We start from the raw sequence: 22,132 nt of genomic DNA, 5'->3' as shown, positions 1-22,132 counted from the left end.
ATCGAAAATATTACTAAACGAGATTATTGGACTAACCTAACTCAACTAGATAAAGCACCTATTTCCGACTAAAATGTCAGTTCGAATTCCAACTCCCACATGTACTAAAAAAAAGTGACTATTTTGATTTTTTTTTCTTTTTTTTTTCATTGTTATTTAATCTTTTTATTATGCGGATGAAAAGATATGTATTTTCTAAATGGGTCGAAAAATTAAATTCTACATTTTCTAAATTTAATGTTGCATTGTCTGTCCTACTTATTACTAAATGTGGCTATTTATCTTACGAAAATTTAGTTGCAATGATGTTATCCGAGCTTGATTAGGTACCTATTTTTTAGCCAAAGCGAGTATAGCCCAATGGTAATTAATATATACCTCAAATCAAAGAAGTTGTAAGTTCGAGTCCCCTCCCCAACATATTGTAAAAAAAAAAATGTTTGAAGGGAGTGAATAAAGTAAAGATGAAAAGTCAAATACATTTAGTAATTAGTAGAATGAGATTTGACTACCTAAAGATAACTCAACTCATATTTTCATATTCCTATCTAAAAAAATAGATAATTTTTTATTTAAAAAATCAAAAATTGAATTGAATAAAAAAATGTTTTATTTTATTTTAAAATATTTGTTTATTTATTTGTTTATATTGACAAACCATCGTAACCTATTTCTAAATGTATATTTTTTATATGATTGGGTCCATTACTCTAATATAAGAATTGATGTCACAACCCACCATACATTATTAATTTGTAAATTGATAGTGATTTTGAATTTTTAGAATGCATTGCCACTGGGGATGGCAAAAAATCTGTGGGATCGCGGTTTGGGAATTTCGAATTTGATAAAGGATGGGATCAAATCGGAGATCTTAAATGGGGTCCCCGATGGAAACAGGGCAGGGATCGGGAAACAGGGCAGGGATGGGAGCCCATCTCCAACCCGTCCCGTTTCATATTTTATTAATTTTTTTATATAACAATATTAATATATATTAAGTTTAATAAATTTAAAAAAAAAATCTCCAGCTAATTTGGATTTAGCCTGTTTTCTTTAATTCTAACTCCCATAAACAATTAATATATATATATATAATAAATATATTTATCGGGACAGGTTTCCTAGCGGAACCCATCCCGATTGGGGAATCCCCACCCCATCTCTGCCCCCAAATTTTCGAAGACGGGAACGGGGATGGAGAAAAATCCCCAACAGGGTGCGGATGGAGATGGCCTCCTGGCCCGACCCATTTGCCATCCCTAATCGACACTACTCACCTTGAAATAAAATAAGGTTCACACAAGCATAACTCTTATATGTCATTACATTTATTTGCCATAATTTCATTTAAATTCTCCATTTGGCATAATTTCACACAGGTTTCTAACTGACATAATTTATTCGATTCAAATTATCTGATCTCATTTTCTTTTAGCATTGAGGAATCAAATCTATAATTTTAATGTTATTAATACATTAACCCTATAAAATTAGGTTCATGTTGAAAATTTTTAAATGACACCTTACATCTAGAATAAAAAATCAGAATATAATGAAATACGAATGATAAAATATACAAATATTCATATCATCCTTTCCCTCTCATCAAAAGAGCTAGCAAAAACGATTGTTTTATTTAAGCCTAGTTAACAAACATGTGAAAATCTGACAGTCTTTGAATTCAACATTATATTTATTTATTGAAAAATAAATTAGAACAAAGAATTCTTCCAAACCATAATTAAAAAAGAGAAGTAGCCGCATTTTAAGATAATTAATATTTATTTAACTAGATGATTTGAAAAATAGCAATTGATGTGATGTCCCATTTGAATGTCATGTGATCAAGGTATTTTCTTAACCCTTTTTTTGGGGCAACTTTTTATGCCTTTTTTAGCTAATGGTATTTTTGCTAATTCTCATACTTTATATGTTTTAATAGAAATTTTATTGAAGGGGCTTATTTTTTAAAATATATATTAAATCTATGATAGGTAAATAAATGGTTAGTATGACCATAAAATAAATATTTCACAAATAAAAAAATGATTTATATTATGTTTGAATATTATTTCACGTCTCTGTGCTTTAAAAGGTTTGTTTTAGTCCCTGTAATTTTAATTTTAAGATTAATTCATTTAGTTATTATACTTTAAAATATTCTACTCTCAAGAAGGGACCTTTATAGTCCATGTTTTAAAACATTTTACATAAATTATACCCCAACGAAAAACTATTTAATACAAAATCATTGTTACATTTATATATTTTCAAAATATATATATTGAAGGTAGTGTCAAATTTGAAAATGTAATAAAAAAATGAGATTAAAAATAAAATTAAAGGACGAAATTGATGACTAGTAAAGATAAAAACTAATATTTTGAGAATACAGTAACAAATGCAGACACTAGAATGAATATTTTAAGATACCGCTATATTTTATATTAGTGATATTTTGTTAATATATTTTATATATTGTCGATTTTTTTTAATAGCATGATGCATGAAAATGTCAACATGTTTTAAGAAATTTAATACCTTTGGTTAACACCCTAATACGGTTCTAATCTTCCCTGTTCGTTCATCAGAGTTGAACGGTGGAAGATCAAGTGGGAAGGAAGGAAAGAAAAGGAAGAAAAGAGATAAAGAATTCGTTGAATTCTCACCTGTGCCTTTCTCCATCGATCTTTCTTCTTATTCTTCTTCTTCATGTGTTGAAATCGACCACGGCTTCTGAGATATTCCCGAGAAAATTCTCTCTCCTGAAGGAAAAAGAGGGGTGAGTAGTGCTGCAAATAATGGACAGATTGGTGAAGCCTGATGTGAAGGAAGTGGAGCTTTCGTTTACCAGAGGAGAGAACTGCAGCGCCACTTTCACGCTCGCCAATTTGATGCACACCATGTCTGTTGCAGTCAGTTTAACGTCTTCGAATCCTTCTGTTTTCTCGTTTTCCCAATCTTTCTCCGTAATTCCTCCGCTTTCTTCTTCTTCTTACACCGTTTCTTGCAAATCCGCCGATCATCCCCCTCTCAGTACTCCGCCGGATAAAATCTCCGTCCGATCCGCCATGCTTCCGATCGGAAAAGCTCACTCCGACGACCTCCGCCGCCTGTTTGCCAGGCCTGGACGCCACGTTTTCAAGGACGCTTCGTTGCTCGTCTCCTTCGTCGGTCCGGATGTCGTCGGATTCCTAATTTCGCACCATAATCGAGTTCCGGAGTTGAGTTTTCTTCTGAACAAAGCGATTTCTGGATGCACGAAGTCTCAGCTTACGGCGTTGATGAAGCCGGCTATTTCGTCCGGGAAATTAGGTTTGGTTTCTGCTCTAATTGACGCCGGAGTCGTTGTCAATGTCAAGGATTCTCCCGGAAAGTCAATGATGTCGCTGGCTGTGGGGACAGGGAAGATCGAAATCGTTAAGCGATTGATTGATTCGGGCTGTGAAATCGATTTCTCTGTGGATTTGGTTCTACACACAGCGGCAGCGATGAACCGCGTGGATTTGATAGAGATTCTCCGCGGAAAATTTTCAGGATTACCAGTGAATTCCGTCGATTCCGACGGCCGTACTCCGATCCACATCGCGGCGGCTCGTGGTCACGTGGAGGTCATACGATTCTGCGTTTCGATCGGCGGAGATCCCGAGGCGGCGGATCGGAACCGGTGGACTCCGCTACATTGCGCCGCGGCGGAGGGACATCTCGAAGCCGTGGATTACCTCCTCGGGTGCTCAAACGTCAAATACGCGGTGAACACGGAGGGAAGGACAGCTTTCGCACTCGCATCGGAGAACGGACACTCAGATCTGTTCGATTCGCTGAGATTGGGCGACGCATTGCACCGGACGGCGAGAGCCGGCGACGTTCGAGGACTGAGAAGCTGCGTAGCGGCGGGAGCGAAGGTGAACGGGAAGGACCAGAACGGGTGGACGGCTCTGCACAGGGCGGCGTTCAAAGGCAGAGTGGAATGCGTGAAGGCGCTGCTGGAGAACGGAGCGGAGGCGGACGCCGTCGACGACGCCGGCTACACGCCGCTGCGGTGCGCCGTGGAGGCAGGGCAGGAGGAGGTGGCTCGGCTACTGCTCGCCAATGGAGCGAATGCGAAACCAAGATTTGATTGTCTCCGGCAGACAGATTTCGTCTGTGTGCTGTGGGAAATAAGAAATTTGAGAAAATGAAGAAGATGAAGAAGAAGAAGAAGAAGGCTCTTCTGGAATCTGAATCTCTGTGTTTCTCCATTTTTGTTCTGCAATCTGTAAATAGTTTTCTGTGAGTCTTCCAGTTGTTCCTCTGTGGATTTGAGGAGAACGAGAAGCGATTGAATTGGATTTCTAGAGGATTTCCTTGAACAGAATATGGGATTGATCGAATCGTTCTAAAAATTTTGAATGAGTTCGTCGTTTGAGACTAACCCATGAGAGTTAATTGGGTTTGTTCGATCTTTAAATTTTAAAATTTGTTTGGTTGAATTATAGTTTGGATTGGTAGATAAATATGTCTAAACATAGATTGACTTAGAAGTTTCAATTTTACTCCATTGGAAAACTTAACCATTTCCTTGTTGTATGGTTTTAAATCATAATATAATCAAATAACACTAAGGTGCCGCATCTCAGAATTCCTCTAGTCCTTTTGATTTCTATTCAAAAGGTGGTATCCAGAGGGATCATGACCAAATTTACTCATAATTCTATTATATTAAGATAACAATATTTAGTCATGGTTCTTTTGTCACTCAATTTTCAAGCTCACAGAATCTACTCGTAGTATTTCTTCAATTTTCTCTCCCTCCTTCTTTGATATTAGGTATTTATTTTCCCATTAACTTTCTTTTTATTTTATTCATTTTCTTTGATGTTTTTATCTTTTCATGTTTGTTCGATTGTATTTTCTATTAAATTTTTTAATATTTTACTTTATGAATAAGTCAAGAAAGTGCACATTCCAATTGAAAGATTAATGTTTTGTGTGTTTTCATCAGTATTTTCCAGGGGGGCAAGTGTTCTTCGGAATGACTGAGCGTAAAGGGCACGTAGGCGGTGAATCGGGTTGAAAGTGAAAGTCGTCAAAAATTGGTGGAATGCTCTCGAATGTAAATAGAAAACATCCTCCGGGAAAGCAAACAGTAAATAGAAGATTTTTTGTTTCCAAAAAAATTTGAAAAAGTTGTTGGAACGATGTTTTTTAACACAAACAAAATGTTTTTTGTTTTGGATTAATTTTTCTGTATTTAAATTATCCATTTTTATTTTATTTTCTATATTTTAATTTTCTGCATATTATCTTCTGCATTTTAGTTGTAATTTTCTGTATTTTACTTTTCTACATTTCAATTTATTTTTAAATATAAATATAAATTATATTAAATTAATGTATAAATTATATAAATATTCGTAATAACATTTTTGGAACATTACATAAATTTACAATATTCCACAAATAAATCCTGCAAAATAAACGTGGCTATCCAAATATTTCCGAATATCCTTATAAATTATGTCGGACATCTACATTTTCAAAAAACAAACGGCCCCTAACAGTTAAACTAAAATGTCTAACACATTATCACGTAAGAAATGTGTTGATATAGTAATGAAAAGAAAGGTATGTGAAAATTTTAGATATACCAAATTGAAAATAAGCGGTGCTTCAAAAAAAAAAGTTTAAACTAAATTCAAATCTCATATAGGCTCAATTAAAACTTTTAACTATACAAACTGCCCAACAGATATATATCCTCGACCAAAATGTCAGAGGTTTAAATTGTAATCCTCACCCAAAAGTTTCAATAACATATTTGATAATAATCGGGCAAAATGTAACCAATATTGCTAAATGAAATCATTCAACCTTTTTTTTTTTTTTTGATCGTGTAGTTTTCAAAGTGCCACATAACATTGGGTTATTCATGGGTCCTTTTTAATAAATAAAGTTGTTTTCAAAACTAAAATATGGTGGCTTAATAAATTGTAATAACAGAACTATGGTAGCACATTTAAAAAAATATACTATTACAATTCATGAAGCTTATACTTAGAAATTCATGTATATACATAAAATTTACTAGAAAAAAAATATTGCTAATAAATTCTCTACCTTACCAACATAAATATAATTAAATTAGTTAAGACAAAAAAAAAAAGAAAAAGAAAAGGCCATTAGTTTTTCCTCTGATTCTTGGGTTTATAAATAATTTCTTGTTTGAACTAAAAAAATGAAAACTTTCCTTTAATAAAACCCAAAATTATAAGAGGTAAATGAAATATTTTTGAAGTTTAAAAAGAAATTTATAATTTAAAGATAAAGAAATTTGACCACGTAGGATAGGCTTGGAAATCTGGACAAAAGTATTTTCAAATGCTTTAAAATATTCAAGGTCGTGTTTCATTTCTAGTCTATGAAGAAAAAAATTTGATCCTCATAGAGTTTTAGGATCTTTATTAATATTCATAGGGTTATAAACCAATTTTTAGATCGGAGGCTCGTTTTAACGTTTTTGACTCTGATACCATATTAATATTCATTGAGTTCCATCTCAAAATCAATGAGAAGAGTAGTCCACGTCTATTATAAACTAATGGAAGTGGTTTTTTATGATCACCATCTATTGGTTTGTCATTATGTTTCACACCCTAATGATGATACTATGGAGCCATTTTCCGATTTGGTTTGGATTCATTGAAACTTTGGTCAAGTATTTTATTGGTTTTAGAGTGTCATCTCACTCCAATAATGAGATTAATTGTCTCTTTAAGCCTACTTCTTTACCCATGGATCCATGAGTTTCTTTGAGTTCTTCTAGTAGTCCTTTACATGATGACAATGTTACTTCTTTATCGAATGTCGAATCAATATACTTCTAATGTCGAATCAGGATCAACTAGGACAGAAATAAAGCATTGGGTCGAACTCTTCTTTGGTGTCAAGGTAATAGCTATGAATAGTCATCGACTCCCGAGAAAGGGTAGAAGAATGGGACCTATTATGGGACATACAATGCATTATATGATCATTACGCTTCAACCAGGTTATTCTATTCCACCTCTTAGAAAGAAAAGAACTTAAATCAAAATACTTAATAGCATGTCGATACATTTATACAAAACTTCTACCCCGAGCACACGCAATGGAGCCGTAGACAGTCAAGTAAAATCCAATCCACGAAATAATTTGATCTATGGACAGAATCGTTGTGGTAAAGGTCGTAATGCCAGAGGAATCATTACCGCAGGGCATAGAGGGGGAGGTCATAAGCGTCTATACCGTAAAATCGATTTTCGACGGAATGAAAAAGACATATATGGTAGAATCGTAACCATAGAATACGACCCTAATCGAAATGCATACTGATTTCTTGCTTTATCTTCAAATATCTTGGCTTGATAGTACTTTTCTTATTCATGTTTAAGCCAATTTATTTCCCAACTTTGTTCGGGGCACATGTATGTTTGTTCATTATTTGTGTTGCAATATTTTTGCCTTTCCTTTCAACTTAAGGCCTTCGTTGATGCTGATTAGGGTTCTTGTCCAATTAAGTTGTCGTATATATTGTTACTGGTTAGACCTTTTATGGGTGTACAAAATACATCGAAATTGATAGTCATTTTGCTATTGATAAGATTTTGGATGGTTTTCTTAACCTTTGCTTATCCAATCTCAATTTTAGCTTGTTGCCATGTTTACTGAGGGGGTGTTTGAGGTAAGGAATTGTTAAGTCTGAACTTATTTAATCTAGAGTTGTTTAACATGGGAAATAAATTTAATTTGAGAAGTTAATAAGTCTGAAGTTGTTTAGTCTGTTTTGGGGTGCAGAGTTGTTAAACTTTGATTTCTGAAGTCTGTGTTTGGGGCAATGATTTAATAAGTCTAGAGTTGTGTAAACTGAAATTTTTTTAGCTGATTTTTTTGCTACTACTGTATTATACAATTATAATTAGATTGCAATGATTTTTTCAAATTCATCAATTATAAAATTGAGATTTTTATAAGATAACTTGGTTTTTCTAATATTTCAAACGAAAAACACAATATTTTTATTTAATATTTTAAAAGAAAAATAGAAATAAATAAAAAATATATATATATATATTTATTATTTGATTGTGACTAATATAAAAATTAAACACTTCATTTAATATAATTAATTTAAATTAAATATAATTAATTTTACTATTTTTATTTAAATAATTATTAACATATATATTTTTGTAACTTTGAATATTACTCATTTTAAAATTAAGTATATTATTTTACTTTAATATTTGTTAGCTTAATATTATATATAATATGAATCCAAAATAGACTACTATTCCTATTTTAAAATCACATTTTAAAAATTATATCATTTTTTAACTACCAATTATTTAAATATGGATGAAAGATGACAATAATTAAAATAACTTAACTTTTTCATCTATAAATTAAGATTAAATTTAACGATTTGATTAATTGAATTGAATTTTTTTATAAAGAAATTTAATTATTTAAGTTTACCATTTTCAAAATTTATTTTATATCAAGACATAAATATAGGGAGATAAAACTGAATTATAATTCATATAAATATATTTTTTTAATTAAAGAAAATTATATTTATAAAAAACAATTATATATATCTATAGATTTATAATTGGGAGGGTAGGAAAAGTTAAAATTGGAACAATTATTTTGTAAATAAAAATTGAAACAATTAAATAAATATGAGAAATGATTAATAATAAAAATAAGAGATAGAAAAGCAATGAAAAGTAGTAAAAAATAGATGGATAGAGAGAAATGATAGGAGAATGAGAATAGAAAATAGATGTGAATGGTGTAGGGTCCACTCTAAGAAAAATATAAGATATAAAGGAAAATAAAGTAGGGAGTTGACCCCCAAACAAGGATTAAGAAAATCTCCCAACTCCTCCCAACTCTACTTCTCACAAGTCATTGCCCCAAACACCCGGTAAGGATGTTGGTGCGGTGTTTCCTTATGTATTCTTTTAGTAAACATATAGGGGTGGAGATTTGAATTCACTATATTTTGATCGGAGTTAAGCACCATAATTAGACAAGCTATGTTCAGGTTGGCAACAACCGATTCTCTTATATCTTCTTTAATGACCAAAAATGGGTATCTTCAATCTTTATACTTCATCTTGAGGCGAGTATTAGTTTAGTTGATAAGTGGCTAGCGTATGTTTATTATTTTTTTGGTTACTTCCTTATATGTTAGTTGCTATATTTACTTAACGACTTATGTGTATTTAAATAGAGATATCTTGATGCTAATATGAACATAATTTAATGGTAATTGATATATACTTATCCTCTTGAGATTGGAGGTTCGATCTCCCATATCACTCGAGATGCGAAACATTATTGTGCCTCAATCCAACCATAATCAATAGTGATATACACCGAAACTTGTAGTACAATATTGTACTAATCCCTCCCCACACTTTCACATATTTCATAGTGTTTCTCATTTGATTGTTCCCCTTTTTGTAATAACTTATAATTACATTAAAATCACCTTTAACCAAAAAAAATAAAATCATTTAAGTAATTTCCCAAATTTTAAAATAAACAAAGAACAATTCGCCCGCGACGCGAAAAAACGTATTTTTTCAAATCTTCCGTCCCCCCGCCGCGCGAAACTTCAAAAATAATTTACAAAATTCAGAAAAATCCATTTCTTGCCACGCTGGCGATCCGCGTGAAACCTCGTTCAACCAATCACAGCCGTCCATTATCTTATAAATTCCACTCACAGCTCCAAAGTATTCTCCGACACGCCATAATCTCCTCTTCCCATATTCTGTTTCCTTCATTCCGATCACCTTTTTCAATCTCGTCGCCGGAAAAAATGAGTTCTACCGACGCACCGGCCAAGGGCGGCAGAGGCAAGAAATCCTCCTCCAAGTCTGTCTCCAGGTCTTACAAGGCCGGCCTCCAATTCCCCGTCGGCCGGATCGCCAGGTACCTCAAGAAGGGCCGTTATGCTCAGCGCGTCGGCTCCGGCTCCCCTGTCTACCTCTCCGCCGTCCTTGAATACCTCGCCGCCGAGGTTCGTAAACGTCCGGTTCACTTTAAGCTCAGTTTTTCAGTTCTCGATTTTCGCTTCTGATCGATGAATTTTGTTTTTCGTTTAGGTTTTGGAGTTGGCTGGTAATGCCGCGAGGGACAACAAGAAGACCAGAATCATCCCGAGGCATATCCAGCTCGCGGTGAGGAACGACGAGGAATTGAGCAAGCTTTTGGGATCTGTTACGATCGCCAGCGGTGGAGTGATGCCGAAGATTCATCAGTCTCTTTTGCCGAAGAAGGCAGCGGCCGGGAAGGAGAAGGCCGAGATCGGATCAGCATCGCAGGAATTTTAGGTTACTAAAGAAATCACCATTGATGAAAAGAAGAACAAAATAGTTAGGTTATGTTAGATTGTTGTTTGTATGGAATCATTCTTCTTCTGGTATGTAAATTTGCGAAACGAATTTCGTTACTTAGATCAGTTTCCATCCGTCTTCATTGTTCAACTTTGTTCCTAGTGTAAATCCCGATGAAGTTAGCCACTTATTTGAATCGAAAGAAATGGCGTTTGAGACCTCTTTTTTCCTTCACATTTTCCCGGAATCTTAAATTTTCGTATCGGCCAAACGGGAATTACGAGTAAATGCTCGAAATCTTAACCATATTCATAATTGATTCTATATTTTATTATTATTTATTTAATAATGTTAAATATATTCCACTTATTTTCGTCTCTCTATATATATTTTCGGAACCCTTTTACGTTAAGCCCTTGGCCTCGAAATCCATATTTGTTCCCCAATTGTGTCAATTTCTACATTTTTTAGGGTTCCGATCATCCGCCGGGAAATTACATACAATGAGTTCGTCTGGTTCGACCAAGGGCGGCAGAGGGAAACCGAAGGCCACGAAGTCTGTCTCGCGGTCTCAGAAAGCCGGCCTTCAGTTCCCCGTCGGTCGTATTGCGCGGTTTCTCAAAGCCGGTAAGTATGCTGAGCGCGTCGGCGCCGGTGCTCCCGTCTACCTATCCGCCGTCCTTGAATATCTCGCCGCCGAGGTTAGTGTTAGATCTTCTTCTCAGATCTTTTACTTGTGTTTCTGATCTGTTTGTTTGTGGGGTTATGGGGTTCTGAGGTTCTGAATGCGATGAAGCAGAGTAATGTGTAGTTTTCTGATCAACTCGAATTGGAAGTATTGTATCTGATTTAGTTCTGTTTGTTCTGCTTTTACTTTGGAATTGATTGGAAGAAGTGGAATCCGATTCGTTGCTATGTAGATGTGATTGATGAAGAAACTGATCATGGTTTTGAAAGGATCTTATGAAAACGAAGTCATCAATTTATCATCACTTTTTAATCGTAGTATTAATCTTGAGCATATCGTTTTGGTCTGTCTTAACGTCTTTGTTTTGCCATTGCATTGCATCCAATTGGAAAGTTCATAATCAATGCACTCTATTTAGTTTCTTCAAGTGAATTCACTGGTTCCATGTCAAATTATTTGGTGAATAAGATCAAGAAAGTTAAACCATGTCGATTTGTTCTTCAAATGGATAAAATTTCAGTTGGGTTTCATCAAAATTTTCATTTGAGAGTTTCTTTGAAGTACCAAAAGTCTCCATTTGCAGGTGCTTGAGCTTGCAGGCAATGCTGCCAGAGACAACAAGAAGAATCGCATTGTTCCGAGGCACATACAGCTTGCAGTTCGCAACGACGAGGAGCTGAGCAAGCTTTTGGGTGATGTGACCATTGCAAATGGTGGAGTGTTGCCGAATATCCATCAAAATCTCTTGCCTAAGAAGGCTGGATCAGGGAAAGGCGACATCGGGTCTGCATCACAAGAGTTCTAAAAGTTTCTGATCATCAACAAAATTTGATACACAAGGAGGTACTTGAGAATGAAAACGATTATGGTTTCATTGCTTTGGTTTGCAAACTGTTTGATCATTGTGAACCGCATAAGATTGAATCTTTTTGTTGGATATACAGCTGAAAATTGAAATCATATTGTGTTTTGCTTTCTTGTTCGTAACAAAGATTTTGCATTAGCAATGCACATTACACCATTTCCATCTTAGATGTTTGCATAGCCTGATAGTGCCAATTGCATCTTCATAATTTACTCTTTTCTTGACATTTCTTTGCATTTTTCTGAAAAAGAGTGCCATTACATAAGAAAATCTTCTTAAGGAATCGATTGTTTGACAAGAATAGGGGGATAGAACAGATTCCTTCAACTACTTCCTCGAGTCAGTCGTGTCGGGAACCCAGGGTTCGCTCATATTCGGTGTCTCTACAAACACCATGTTGAACTCTCCCACCTTCTCTATCTTCCTTCTCTTCCCGTTCGTCAAGCAGATAATATTGCTTGGCTCGACCACGTCGCACTCATCTCCCCATAGCTGGAGGTGAACTGCGGCCGTTTCGTCGGCCACCGGTGATAGGCATGTCCACATCCATATTATCGTTGAGAGATATCATTTCTTCTGCTTCTTAACTGCCACAAATCAACAAACAATACTTTGTTAGCATTCTAAACTAGTGATATGATCAAATTTGCAGATGCATTGATCGTCAAGTTTGAGAAATAGTTTCAGCTGCGTTTGTGAATTCTTGATTATGCTTCTATTTAGTCATTTCGTTATGAAATACGTCTCTGAACATAAAATTTCGATCGAGAAAATTGAACGACTGAATAGGCACAATGATAGTAAACGCATCTAAAACTAAAAACAGGTAGAGGGCACACCAAATACAATGAGCAACAATAAAGAATCTCGAATTTTAGTTTCATGATATAAGATGGAAATCAAATTTGATCGAAGTTTATAATCCAAAACCCAGAGTTGCCTTGAAACAATAATCAAAGGGAGGAAAATGTGGATAAAAATACAAAAAAAAAAAGGAAAAAAAAATTGAAATGGAATTGGTGAGAGCCTGAAAATAGAAATAGCAAAGAAATTATCAATTTAAACTCTGTTGTTTAAAATGTTACGTTAGAATTGGTTGATGATGAACTCATCAGATATTATTTAGAAAAAAATATTAAGAAAAGAAAACTTAGAAATTTCTTTAAGGGAAAAGAAAATAGGGTTTGATTGCAACTATTATTATAGTTTAGTTGTAGTTTTGAGGATTTTGCAACATATAAGGATTTGATTGAAAATTTGGGAGGTGTGATTTTAACTTCTTTTATAGGCCAGGAGGGATTTTTGCAATTTCTCTCATATTTAATCACAGACTAAAAAATCATTTTTAAATTTAAAGATAAAAATGAAATATTCCTAAAGCTGAAAAGACTAAATCGAAATTTTGTATTTTTTCTTATAGAAACCTAAAATTTAAGTTCTAAGTAAATGAATTAAGCATTCTATAATTTAATTTCTAAGTAAATGAATTAGGTGCTTTTAGTTGGTGATTTGAGAAGTATTCTTTCAATATTTTTGTTTGATAACATATTTTGAAATTGAATCTCAATTAAAAAATTTGTTCACACTTTATTTAGTAATATATTTATAAACCAATAATAATCGCAATTAAATAATTTAATCTAAAATGTTGAGGGTGAAGTTCGAGCAGGCGCCGTGTTTGGTTTAGGTGGTGACATCGGTTAAGGGAGGACGCATCGTTGGTACCTATAGGCGCGACACACCCTGCAGCAGGGGGACAGGGTGGCAGGCGACAATTTTGATACTACGCACTGGGAATGTCCTCTAATCGTCTGTCATAATCTCGTACGATGGCGAGTTTTGCCATGTCGTGTGTCAAACGTCATTCTTAGTCAGCCACGAACGTCTATAAAAAGGGTTAGAGTACCACAACCACGTGGTAAATGAAGAATCTGTCACTACATTCCTAAGATGCTCTTTGCTATCTTTTTCTTTGATTATTAACTTGACCGTTAGAGAGTATTAGGCAGGGCATCGCATAGATATCAAGAATCGTTGCTACAAGCTCATTTGTTTGGCGACCCGAAGGACATGTGGACCTCTCCAAATTTTAGCATTAACACAAATATAGTTAATTAATGTATTAACAATTAACATATATGTCATAAATTTGTCATAAATTTTGTATAATTATTGTGAAATGAGTTAAATTTATTAAATGAATCTAAAAACTGAAAACAATATTTATTGTTTTCAGAATTTTACCTTTTGGATTTTGGATCATAGGTCAACTGAGAACATAAACATATATCTCGAGTTGAAATCCCCCCCCCCCCCCCCCCCCCCCTATTTTTATACTAAAAAAACAAGATTTTTTTAGTTGAAATAAAAAAAGAAAAAATAGTCTTATTTATTTATGTCGTTATTTATGGTTGTAATGGACCGGCCCGCAATGACCGGTTCAAATTCCGGTCTAATCCGACCGAATTTAAGCTAAGAAACCGAGGGTTTAGAGAACAAAACCCTAGCTCTCTCGACTTCCTTGTGTGTGCACCGTTCTCCGAACTCTGTAACTGTGGGAGTTTCCTCTCGTTCTCCCAGTGAGCTGCCGGTGCTGAAGCCTCCCTGTTTTCACCGGCGACGTGCCACATCGACCGGCAGGCGGCGACAATCCAATCGGTGGGTATATCAACATTTACTTTCAGTCGCTTCCCCCTTTTCGATTTCTTTGTACAGAATCATGTTAAATCTGCGTTTTCCCACAGTTTTCTGAATGGGTAGTGGGATTTTGAGGAAGTATTGGAGATAACAATAACGCAAAAGTTTAAGGGATGCTTCTGGTATGGTCGAATTTTTGTTTGAATTATCTTAATTAGTAAGCTTTTAGGTTATTTTGATGTTTTGGGTGTTGGCACGATTAGATTTCACTATATCAACAGTCAAGAATATGGAATTAGAATTAATGAATTGTTTTTGAAATATGTTTTACTTTGTTTGCTTAACTAGATTATCTGGAATGTATCATGTTTGTGCATCTGAGCAACTACTGTGGCTTTCCTTGATTGTATATTTTCCCGCATTTTACACTTATGTATGTTCTCTACATTTTCACGCTGTAGATTAAGTGAGGAGGGTCTGATTTCAAGTCAAAACATGGCAGAGCCTAATTCTTTGAGCATAACAAAAAGCTTCCCGGTTAAACCAAAGCTCAAATCTAAGCCCAGGACACCTAAACAAACGCCGGAATCAAAATATTGGTCCTCTTTCAAGCGTAATGAGATCCCGAACCTTGTTTCCTCCATATCCTCCATCGCATTCTCACCATCGAATCCTTCCATTTTCTCTGCCACACACTCAGCCTCTCTCACTCTCTTTAGCACGCAAACGATGGCCCCCACCTCTACCATCTCGTCTTTTCGAGATGTTGTATCTTGTGCTTCATTCCGCTGTGATGGCCTCCTCATTGCTGCTTCTGACCTTTCGGGGCTTGTCCAAGTCTTTGATGTTAAAAGCCGAACCCCACTTCGAAAGCTTCGTTCCCACTCGCGCCCAGTTCAGTTCGTCCAGTACCCTGTCCTTGATAAGCTGCACCTAGTATCTGGTGGGGATGATGCCGTTGTTAAGTACTGGGACGTGGCGAGCCAGACTCCAATCTCGGATTTCCTGGGCCATAAGGACTATGTGAGGTGTGGGGCTTGCTCCCCATCCAGCATGGACATGTTTATCACTGGGTCTTACGATCACATGGTGAAGCTCTGGGATGCCAGAACGAATTCACAAACGGTTTTGGAAATGAATCACGGGAAACCGGTCGAGGATGTGATTTTCTTACCATCAGGTGGGTTAGTTGCAACTGCTGGGGGCAATTATGTGAAAATCTGGGATGTGATTGGAGGTGGGAAGATGATTTGCTCTATGGAGAGTCATAATAAAACTGTTACTTCACTATGTGTTGGGAAAATGGGCAATGATAGTGGAGAAGAATCAGACCAATTTAGAATCTTGAGTGTAGCACTGGATGGGTATATGAAGGTGTTTGATTATTCAAAAATGAAAGTAACCCACTCCATGAGATTCCCGTCACCCCTTATGTCAATTGGGTTTTCTCCTGACTGTAGTACTAGAGTTATAGGGACTTCAAATGGGGTCTTATATGCTGGCAAGAGGAAGCCTAAGGAAACTACGCCGAGTAATTTGTCGAACACTTGGAGCCTGGGGTCTGTTGGGGAACCTCAGAGGCGAGCTTTGAGGCCTTCTAACTTCCGATACTTCCATCGAGGTCAAGGGGAGAAGCCAACCGAGGGAGATTACCTTCTTATGAAACCGAAGAAGGTGAAGTTGACAGAGCATGACAAACTGTTGAAGAAGTTCAGGCACAAGGATGCTCTTGTATCAGTGTTAGCGAGTAAGAATCCCGAAAATGTGGTGGCGGTAATGGAGGAACTGGTTGCAAGGAAGAAACTTCTGAAATGCGTCTCGAATTTGGACAGGGAGGAGCTTGGTTTGCTATTGGTTTTCTTACAAAAGCACTCGACACTGCCGCGATACTCGAGCTTGTTGATGGGGTTGACGAGAAAGGTTATCGAGTTACGAACTGAAGATATTAGAGCCTCGGGCGCCCTGAAAGATCATGTTCGAAACTTAAAGCGATCTGTCGACGAAGAGATTCGGATACAACAGTCATTGCTGGAGATACAAGGTATTATTTCACCTTTACTTAGAATCGCTGGAAGATGATGACATTTTGTTTTTGAATTAATTGTTTGTAAGGTACCTTCTCAGTTTTCAAATTTTAAGATTGAAAGAAACAAGGCTCCAATTTTGTCTGTGGGGTTTAAAATCTAGTCACAAGTAGATTGTGAAATATTTATTGTTTTAATCCCTGACTTGTTATGGGTAACAGAAAGTTTTAGCTACACAAAAAAAAAAAAAAAACTTTTCTTTTATTATTATTATGTTTATTTATTGCCTTATATCTAGTTTAAATGTTTTTAGGGACTTAATAGACATAAATCTTATAACGTCAATTATTTAAAAGTTCAAGGACCAGGACGTGAATATTCAAGGATAGAAATTTAAACTTAATATTTTTTAAAATTGAAAGACTAAGTAGCTAACAATTAAGATATTTTTAATTATTCTAAATTGTAGTTTGGGATTTCTGCTATGTATTTGTGATATAATATATATGTTTGACAAAAAAGATGTGATTTCGAATTTTTACTCTCACGTTCTGTTGGAATAAAAAAAGCAATAAAAAAAATGAAGATGATCTATAGTTTAATATAATTTTGAAAACCTTATAAAGAGGGAATTTTAGTTTTTGAGATTAAGCTAATATTTTTGTATTTCTAAGAAAGACGGAAAAAAAGAAAATTATAAATTATCGAATAAAATGGATAAAGTTTTCCAGAAATTATTTTTTAATTTGTGAGTTCAACAAATATGGGTGCATAATCTAATTTGTGAATAATACAAATCCGATCAATTGGGCTACCAATACTATTGAGAAGATTGATGATGGTCTAATAAACTATGCTATTGGATTTGCAAGTTCATGCCATAACTAAGGAATTATGGTTATTTTTAGATTGAGGCACTATTTAAGTCAGCTAGGTATCGTCAAATTAGTCCAACTAAGTTAACAGTGAGATCGACCTACCTTTGGAATTGAGCTGAAGACTATAAACTAATCGGAGAATCATCCAAGTTCTCTTCTACCGACCTCAGGTCCAACAATCGACTCGGGGATTGATAGCTAGTAACCATCTATCAGAGCGGTTCTAACAGTGATGTCCTCCCTCCTCCCTCTATTTAGGTACGCAATTATGTTCCGAGAATCACCTACTTAAACTCATGTCTATACTGACTTAATCATCAGAGTGTTTGTTTCTTTTTGTAGGTCTCACTTGTTTAAGGTCGTACCTTGTCGACTCGTCATCGTTGCCAACTTTGATAGCTAGACAGAATCCTGAATCAACATATTGTATAACAAAAAAAAAATGGTAACATCTTAGATATTGAGATCACTTATTTATATACTATCATTGAGTTGTGATCATAAGTCACTGTTTATTTATGGGTGGAATTAAAAAAAAAAAAGTTTTTGAACTTCCTAATTGAATAAATAATTCATATAATTCATAATCAATTATGGAATGAAATAAAATTAAAATAAATATAACTATATAATTTTTATGGTGATTAAATTTTTTTAAAATTAATAATAAATTTTAGTTGATTAGATTGAATCCAACTCAACTCACAAAATTTTTCGTTTATGTGAATCCAATGCAATCCAAACAAGTTTATAATCAAACTCAAATAATACACGTTGAATTAGGTTCATCGGTATTTTTGGTCCTGCATTTTTTGAACACCCCTACGAAGAATTGCTTTATCAAATTTTGAATATAGTTTTAGAGCTCAACGATGATAGTTTTTAAACCTAACTCTCATGCTTTCGTATTAGTTGAAAATATAGAATTAGGAGCATTGTTAGAGACTCGTGCAATGATACAATGTTAGCAGCAAAATCTTTGGATTTTTTTTTTAATAATGTTTTATTTCGAACTTATTCTACCCCAAACAAGAATAATGTTTTATAATCTAGAGGTCTTGGATTCAAATCTCCATTGTATAATTGAGATATATATCTTCTCTTCAAGATACGACATGTCAGAATTAAGAAAAAAATACACAGCATCAGGCTGACGTCCTATAATTTTCGAAACATTATTATTGAAAATAGTTTAGGAATTGATATACATTTGGAATAAATACGAAGCATAGTATTATTAAAAAAAGAAAAAAAAAATCCCCAAATCGTTCGCGACGAAAAAGTTGCAAATATATCATCTACCGACGGGACGAGCACTCCTGATTCTAATGCACGAATCTCCACTTGAATGAAACCCCTTTTCTCCTCCTCCATTCAAAACCCAACCCAATTCTTAATCTTCCCGCTCAATCTTCGCCTCCAAATCCCCCATTTTTTACGATCACTCTCATCTTCAACCTCCGCCGGAAAACCCAAATGGAATTCGCTCGCCAACGTCTTCATTTCCAACCCAACTCTGCTAATTTTACAATCATGCTCTTCCATGTTCCAATTGAAGCAAATTCATGCTCACATGACTTGCACTGGCCTCATGAACCAAATCTTCCCGGCGAGCCGCGTCGTAGCTTTCTGCGCGCTCTCCGATTCCGGGGACATGCGCTACGCCCATTTCGTTTTCGCTCGAATCGAAAAACCCAACTGCTTTTTATGGAACACCATGATTAAGGGTTACTGCAGCGCCGGAAATCGTTCAATGGGGTTCTCATTTTTCCGCCAGATGATTCGGAACCGCGTCGAATTGGATTGTGGGAGCTTCGTTTTCGCGCTCAAGGCGTGCGGCCAATTCGCGGGAGAAATAGAGGGAATGGCGGTGCATTGTGTGATTTGGAAATTGGGGTTTGATTCTGAATTGCTGGTTCGAAACGGGTTGATTCAGTACTATGTTGAAACTGGGTACCTTTTCTTTGCACGCCAAGTGTTTGATGAAAGTTCTGTGAAGGATGTTGTTACCTGGACGACGATGATCAATGGGTACACAACACACAATTGTTTGGATGAAGCCATAACGTTATTCGATTCGATGTTGTCAAGTGACGTTGAACCGAATGAGGTCACAATGATTACTCTGCTTTCTGCTTGCTCACAAAAGGGAGATTCTATAATGGGGAGGACTCTCCATGAATATATAATGAGGAAGAACATAAGGTGTAGTGTTAATTTGCTCAACACAATGTTGGATATGTATGTGAAATGTGGCTGTTTGGTTACTGCTAGAGAGATTTTTGATAGAATGGAATGTAGGGATGTTTTCTCATGGACTAGCTTGCTCAATGGATATGCTAAAAATGGAGATTTGGAATCTGCAAAGAAGCTGTTTGATGAGATGCCTGAAAGAAACATTGTTTCTTGGAATGCAATGGTAGCTGGTTATTCCCAAAACAGTCAGCCAATGGAAGCTTTGAAGCTATTTCAGAACATGGTGGATGTTTTTGGATTGGTTCCAACAGAGGACACTTTGGTCTGTGTTCTTTCTGCTTGTGGCCAATTGGGATGCTTGGGAATGGGCAAATGGATTCATGACAATTATGTCAATAAAATTGGAATTCAAGTTAGTTTGATTCTGACTAATGCAGTAATAGACATGTATGCCAAATGTGGGAGTATTGATGCAGCTGCAAATCTCTTCCACTCCATGCCTGAGAAAAATCTGGTCTCCTGGAACTCCATGATTTCAGGATATGCATCTCATGGCCATGCCGAGGAAGCTCTCACTCTTTTTGACCGAATGAAACGCTCGGGACTAAAACCAGACCACATCACCTTCGTCGGCGTCCTATTGGCTTGCAGTTACGGCGGGTTTGTTTCCGAAGGTCAGGAGCATTTCAAAAGCATGGAGAGAAGCCATGGAGTCGAACCGAAGAGGGAACACTACGCCATCATGGTGGATTTGCTCAGTCGAGTCGGGCTGTTGACAGAAGCTTACGAGTTAATATTGAAGGTGCCGATGGAAGCAAGTGAAGGGGCATGGGGAGCTCTGCTCGATGCTTGTAGGAAGCATGGGGATGTGGAAATGGCTAAGTTAGCAGCTGAGAAGCTTCTGGAATTGGATCCTGAGGACAGTGGGATTTATACCCTTTTGGCAAATATTTGTGCTGATGGGAAGAAATGGAAAGATGTGAGAATGGTGAGAAGGATGATGAGAGAGAGAGGGGTGAAGAAGGTTCCTGGGCATAGCTTGATAGAGGTTGGAGGTAAGTTTCATGAGTTCTTAGTTGCTGATACTTCTCACCCTCATTCTTCACAAGTTTATAGAGTGGTAAATGAGTTGCTTTTGTTGTCTAGTTTGGTAGATCTTGAGCCTCAAGAAAATGGATGATTCTTTTGCAATTGCTTGGAATATTTGTTATATTGAGAATCTGTGTTGATATTTATTCCATGGTTATTGGGATATATATATGATGGTAATGTGGCCATAGAATGTAGCATTGGATAGTAATTTAGCATTTTTGAAAGTTGTAACCTCCCTAGATTGGCACAGTTGGTCATTTGGGGCCAATGGAAAGAGTAATGGATTTACTATTTGTTTTGTCTTCTTTTTTTACTGATAAATCCTATGAGATCGAGAAGGGTTTTCGATTCTATATGAGCATTTGCTGGACGACTTGACATATGGTTTCGACACTTCCAATTAAATTTTCAGTCTTTTTCAATTGAAATTGATCTTGTATGTGCTAGTTGAAGCAAACGTTGGAGAGCGAAACTATGGTGGGTTCAATTTTCTTGGAGAGGAATCATATTAGAAAGAGTGAATGAATTCAAACTTTGTTGCTTCAAAAGAAAAAAAGAGTTCAAACTATGGTGGTTATTCTGCTGAATTATGCGTAGACGTTATGATTTTATTAATTAAGATTATCATTTGATTCTTAGATAAATTCTATTTTTTTTAGTACAATATGTTGGGGTGGAAGATCGAACTCAGGTTGGGAGATCGAACTCACAACCTGAGTTGGAGGTATATGCCAATTTACCACTGAGCTATGCTTGTTTTGGAGGATCCATAAATTATGGGTCGATGCTAATTTCATTTATTTGAGAGTTATTATTATTATATTTATTTTTCAATTTTTACCGTTTTTTTTTTCCTTTGATTGTTGGGGGTGCGAATTATTTTTAACTTTTCACCTAAGTTTGGATGATTTCTTTGATCATGCTTTTGATTGCTTTCATTGTGCCTTTTTTTTTTTTTTGGGTGTAATTTCATAACTTAGGAGTAGGTAATATTGTGTCAATGTTTCTAATAAATCTTTTTATTATGGCTGAATTGTTTGATTTTGAGCATGGTTGATTGAAATCTACTTTTGCTGCTAATTTATGATTAAATTTATGTTTTTATGTGGATACCAAAATATATTAAATGATTGGTTTGATGCTTTTGAAACATATATTTTGAATGAGTTCTTTTTTTTTTCCTCTATAAAAATTTGAATTCTGTTATTTCAAATATGGTAAATGCGTTTTAAATTTGAATAATCTTGAATTGTTATAAAACTATCGTTAATTAGTTATTGTATGTCCTTCCTTTTTTGAACATTTGATTTGACCTATTAAAAATAGTATGTTTAGTTTAAATAATTCAAGCATTGGTTTCGTTAATTGTTAATATATTT

At 35.5% G+C, this 22,132-nt stretch overlaps 4 protein-coding genes and 1 pseudogene across 8 annotated transcripts; all 5 read left to right on the top strand.

Moving 5' to 3' along the window:
- The first annotated feature begins 2,282 nt into the window (after positions 1–2,282).
- Positions 2,283–4,480, top strand: LOC111018466 (protein VAPYRIN-LIKE-like). Its single transcript, XM_022294564.2, has one exon. It carries the CDS (start codon positions 2,805–2,807, stop codon positions 4,182–4,184), a length of 1,380 nt encoding a protein of 459 aa, XP_022150256.1. The 5' UTR covers positions 2,283–2,804; the 3' UTR covers positions 4,185–4,480.
- Positions 4,481–9,770: 5,290 nt separating this feature from the next.
- On the top strand, positions 9,771–10,591 carry LOC111018467 (histone H2AX). The gene is made up of 2 exons (XM_022294565.2): positions 9,771–10,057; positions 10,143–10,591. Exons 1-2 carry the CDS (start codon positions 9,857–9,859, stop codon positions 10,368–10,370), a joined length of 429 nt encoding a protein of 142 aa, XP_022150257.1. The 5' UTR covers positions 9,771–9,856; the 3' UTR covers positions 10,371–10,591.
- Positions 10,592–10,766: 175 nt separating this feature from the next.
- LOC111018409 (histone H2AX) lies at positions 10,767–12,077 on the top strand. The gene is made up of 2 exons (XM_022294471.2): positions 10,767–11,074; positions 11,645–12,077. The coding sequence occupies exons 1-2, from the start codon at positions 10,877–10,879 to the stop codon at positions 11,864–11,866; spliced, it is 420 nt and encodes a 139-aa protein (XP_022150163.1). The 5' UTR covers positions 10,767–10,876; the 3' UTR covers positions 11,867–12,077.
- Positions 12,078–14,424: 2,347 nt separating this feature from the next.
- On the top strand, positions 14,425–17,944 carry SWA1 (transducin family protein / WD-40 repeat family protein). Of its 5 annotated transcripts, XM_022294581.2 has the most exons (5): positions 14,430–14,584; positions 14,671–14,745; positions 15,025–16,604; positions 17,616–17,723; positions 17,808–17,944. In XM_022294581.2, the coding sequence occupies exons 3-4, from the start codon at positions 15,059–15,061 to the stop codon at positions 17,690–17,692; spliced, it is 1,623 nt and encodes a 540-aa protein (XP_022150273.2). In that variant the 5' UTR covers positions 14,430–14,584; positions 14,671–14,745; positions 15,025–15,058; the 3' UTR covers positions 17,693–17,723; positions 17,808–17,944. The 5 variants fall into 5 exon arrangements, 4 of the variants coding, with proteins under 4 accessions (XP_087984493.1, XP_087984494.1, XP_022150272.1 ...); XR_015793392.1 differs by lacking the exon at positions 14,671–14,745 and having other exon boundaries at positions 14,425–14,584; positions 17,636–17,723; XM_088128367.1 differs by lacking the exon at positions 14,671–14,745 and having other exon boundaries at positions 14,425–14,584.
- Positions 17,945–18,717: 773 nt separating this feature from the next.
- Positions 18,718–21,056, top strand: LOC111018407 (pentatricopeptide repeat-containing protein At2g22410, mitochondrial pseudogene; annotated as a pseudogene).
- Positions 21,057–22,132: the final 1,076 nt, after the last annotated feature.

Source organism: Momordica charantia (genome assembly GCF_013281855.1).
Source record: "Momordica charantia cultivar OHB3-1 chromosome 9 unlocalized genomic scaffold, Mcharantia_2.0 BLBB01000009.1, whole genome shotgun sequence".
Taxonomy (NCBI): domain Eukaryota; kingdom Viridiplantae; phylum Streptophyta; class Magnoliopsida; order Cucurbitales; family Cucurbitaceae; genus Momordica; species Momordica charantia.
This window is presented reverse-complemented; position numbering and strand designations above follow the sequence as displayed.

Coding starts and splice junctions, on each gene's coding strand:
- LOC111018467 (XM_022294565.2), top strand. CDS start 9,857: ATGAGTTCTACCGACGCACCGGCCAAGGGCGGCAGAGGCAAGAAATCC. Junction 10,058..10,142: donor TTGAATACCTCGCCGCCGAG/GTTCGTAAACGT, acceptor TTTTTCGTTTAG/GTTTTGGAGTTGGCTGGTAA.
- SWA1 (XM_088128367.1), top strand. CDS start 15,059: ATGGCAGAGCCTAATTCTTTGAGCATAACAAAAAGCTTCCCGGTTAAA. Junction 16,605..17,615: donor GTCATTGCTGGAGATACAAG/GTATTATTTCAC, acceptor GAATCATCCAAG/TTCTCTTCTACCGACCTCAG.
- LOC111018409 (XM_022294471.2), top strand. CDS start 10,877: ATGAGTTCGTCTGGTTCGACCAAGGGCGGCAGAGGGAAACCGAAGGCC. Junction 11,075..11,644: donor TTGAATATCTCGCCGCCGAG/GTTAGTGTTAGA, acceptor CTCCATTTGCAG/GTGCTTGAGCTTGCAGGCAA.
- LOC111018466 (XM_022294564.2), top strand. CDS start 2,805: ATGGACAGATTGGTGAAGCCTGATGTGAAGGAAGTGGAGCTTTCGTTT.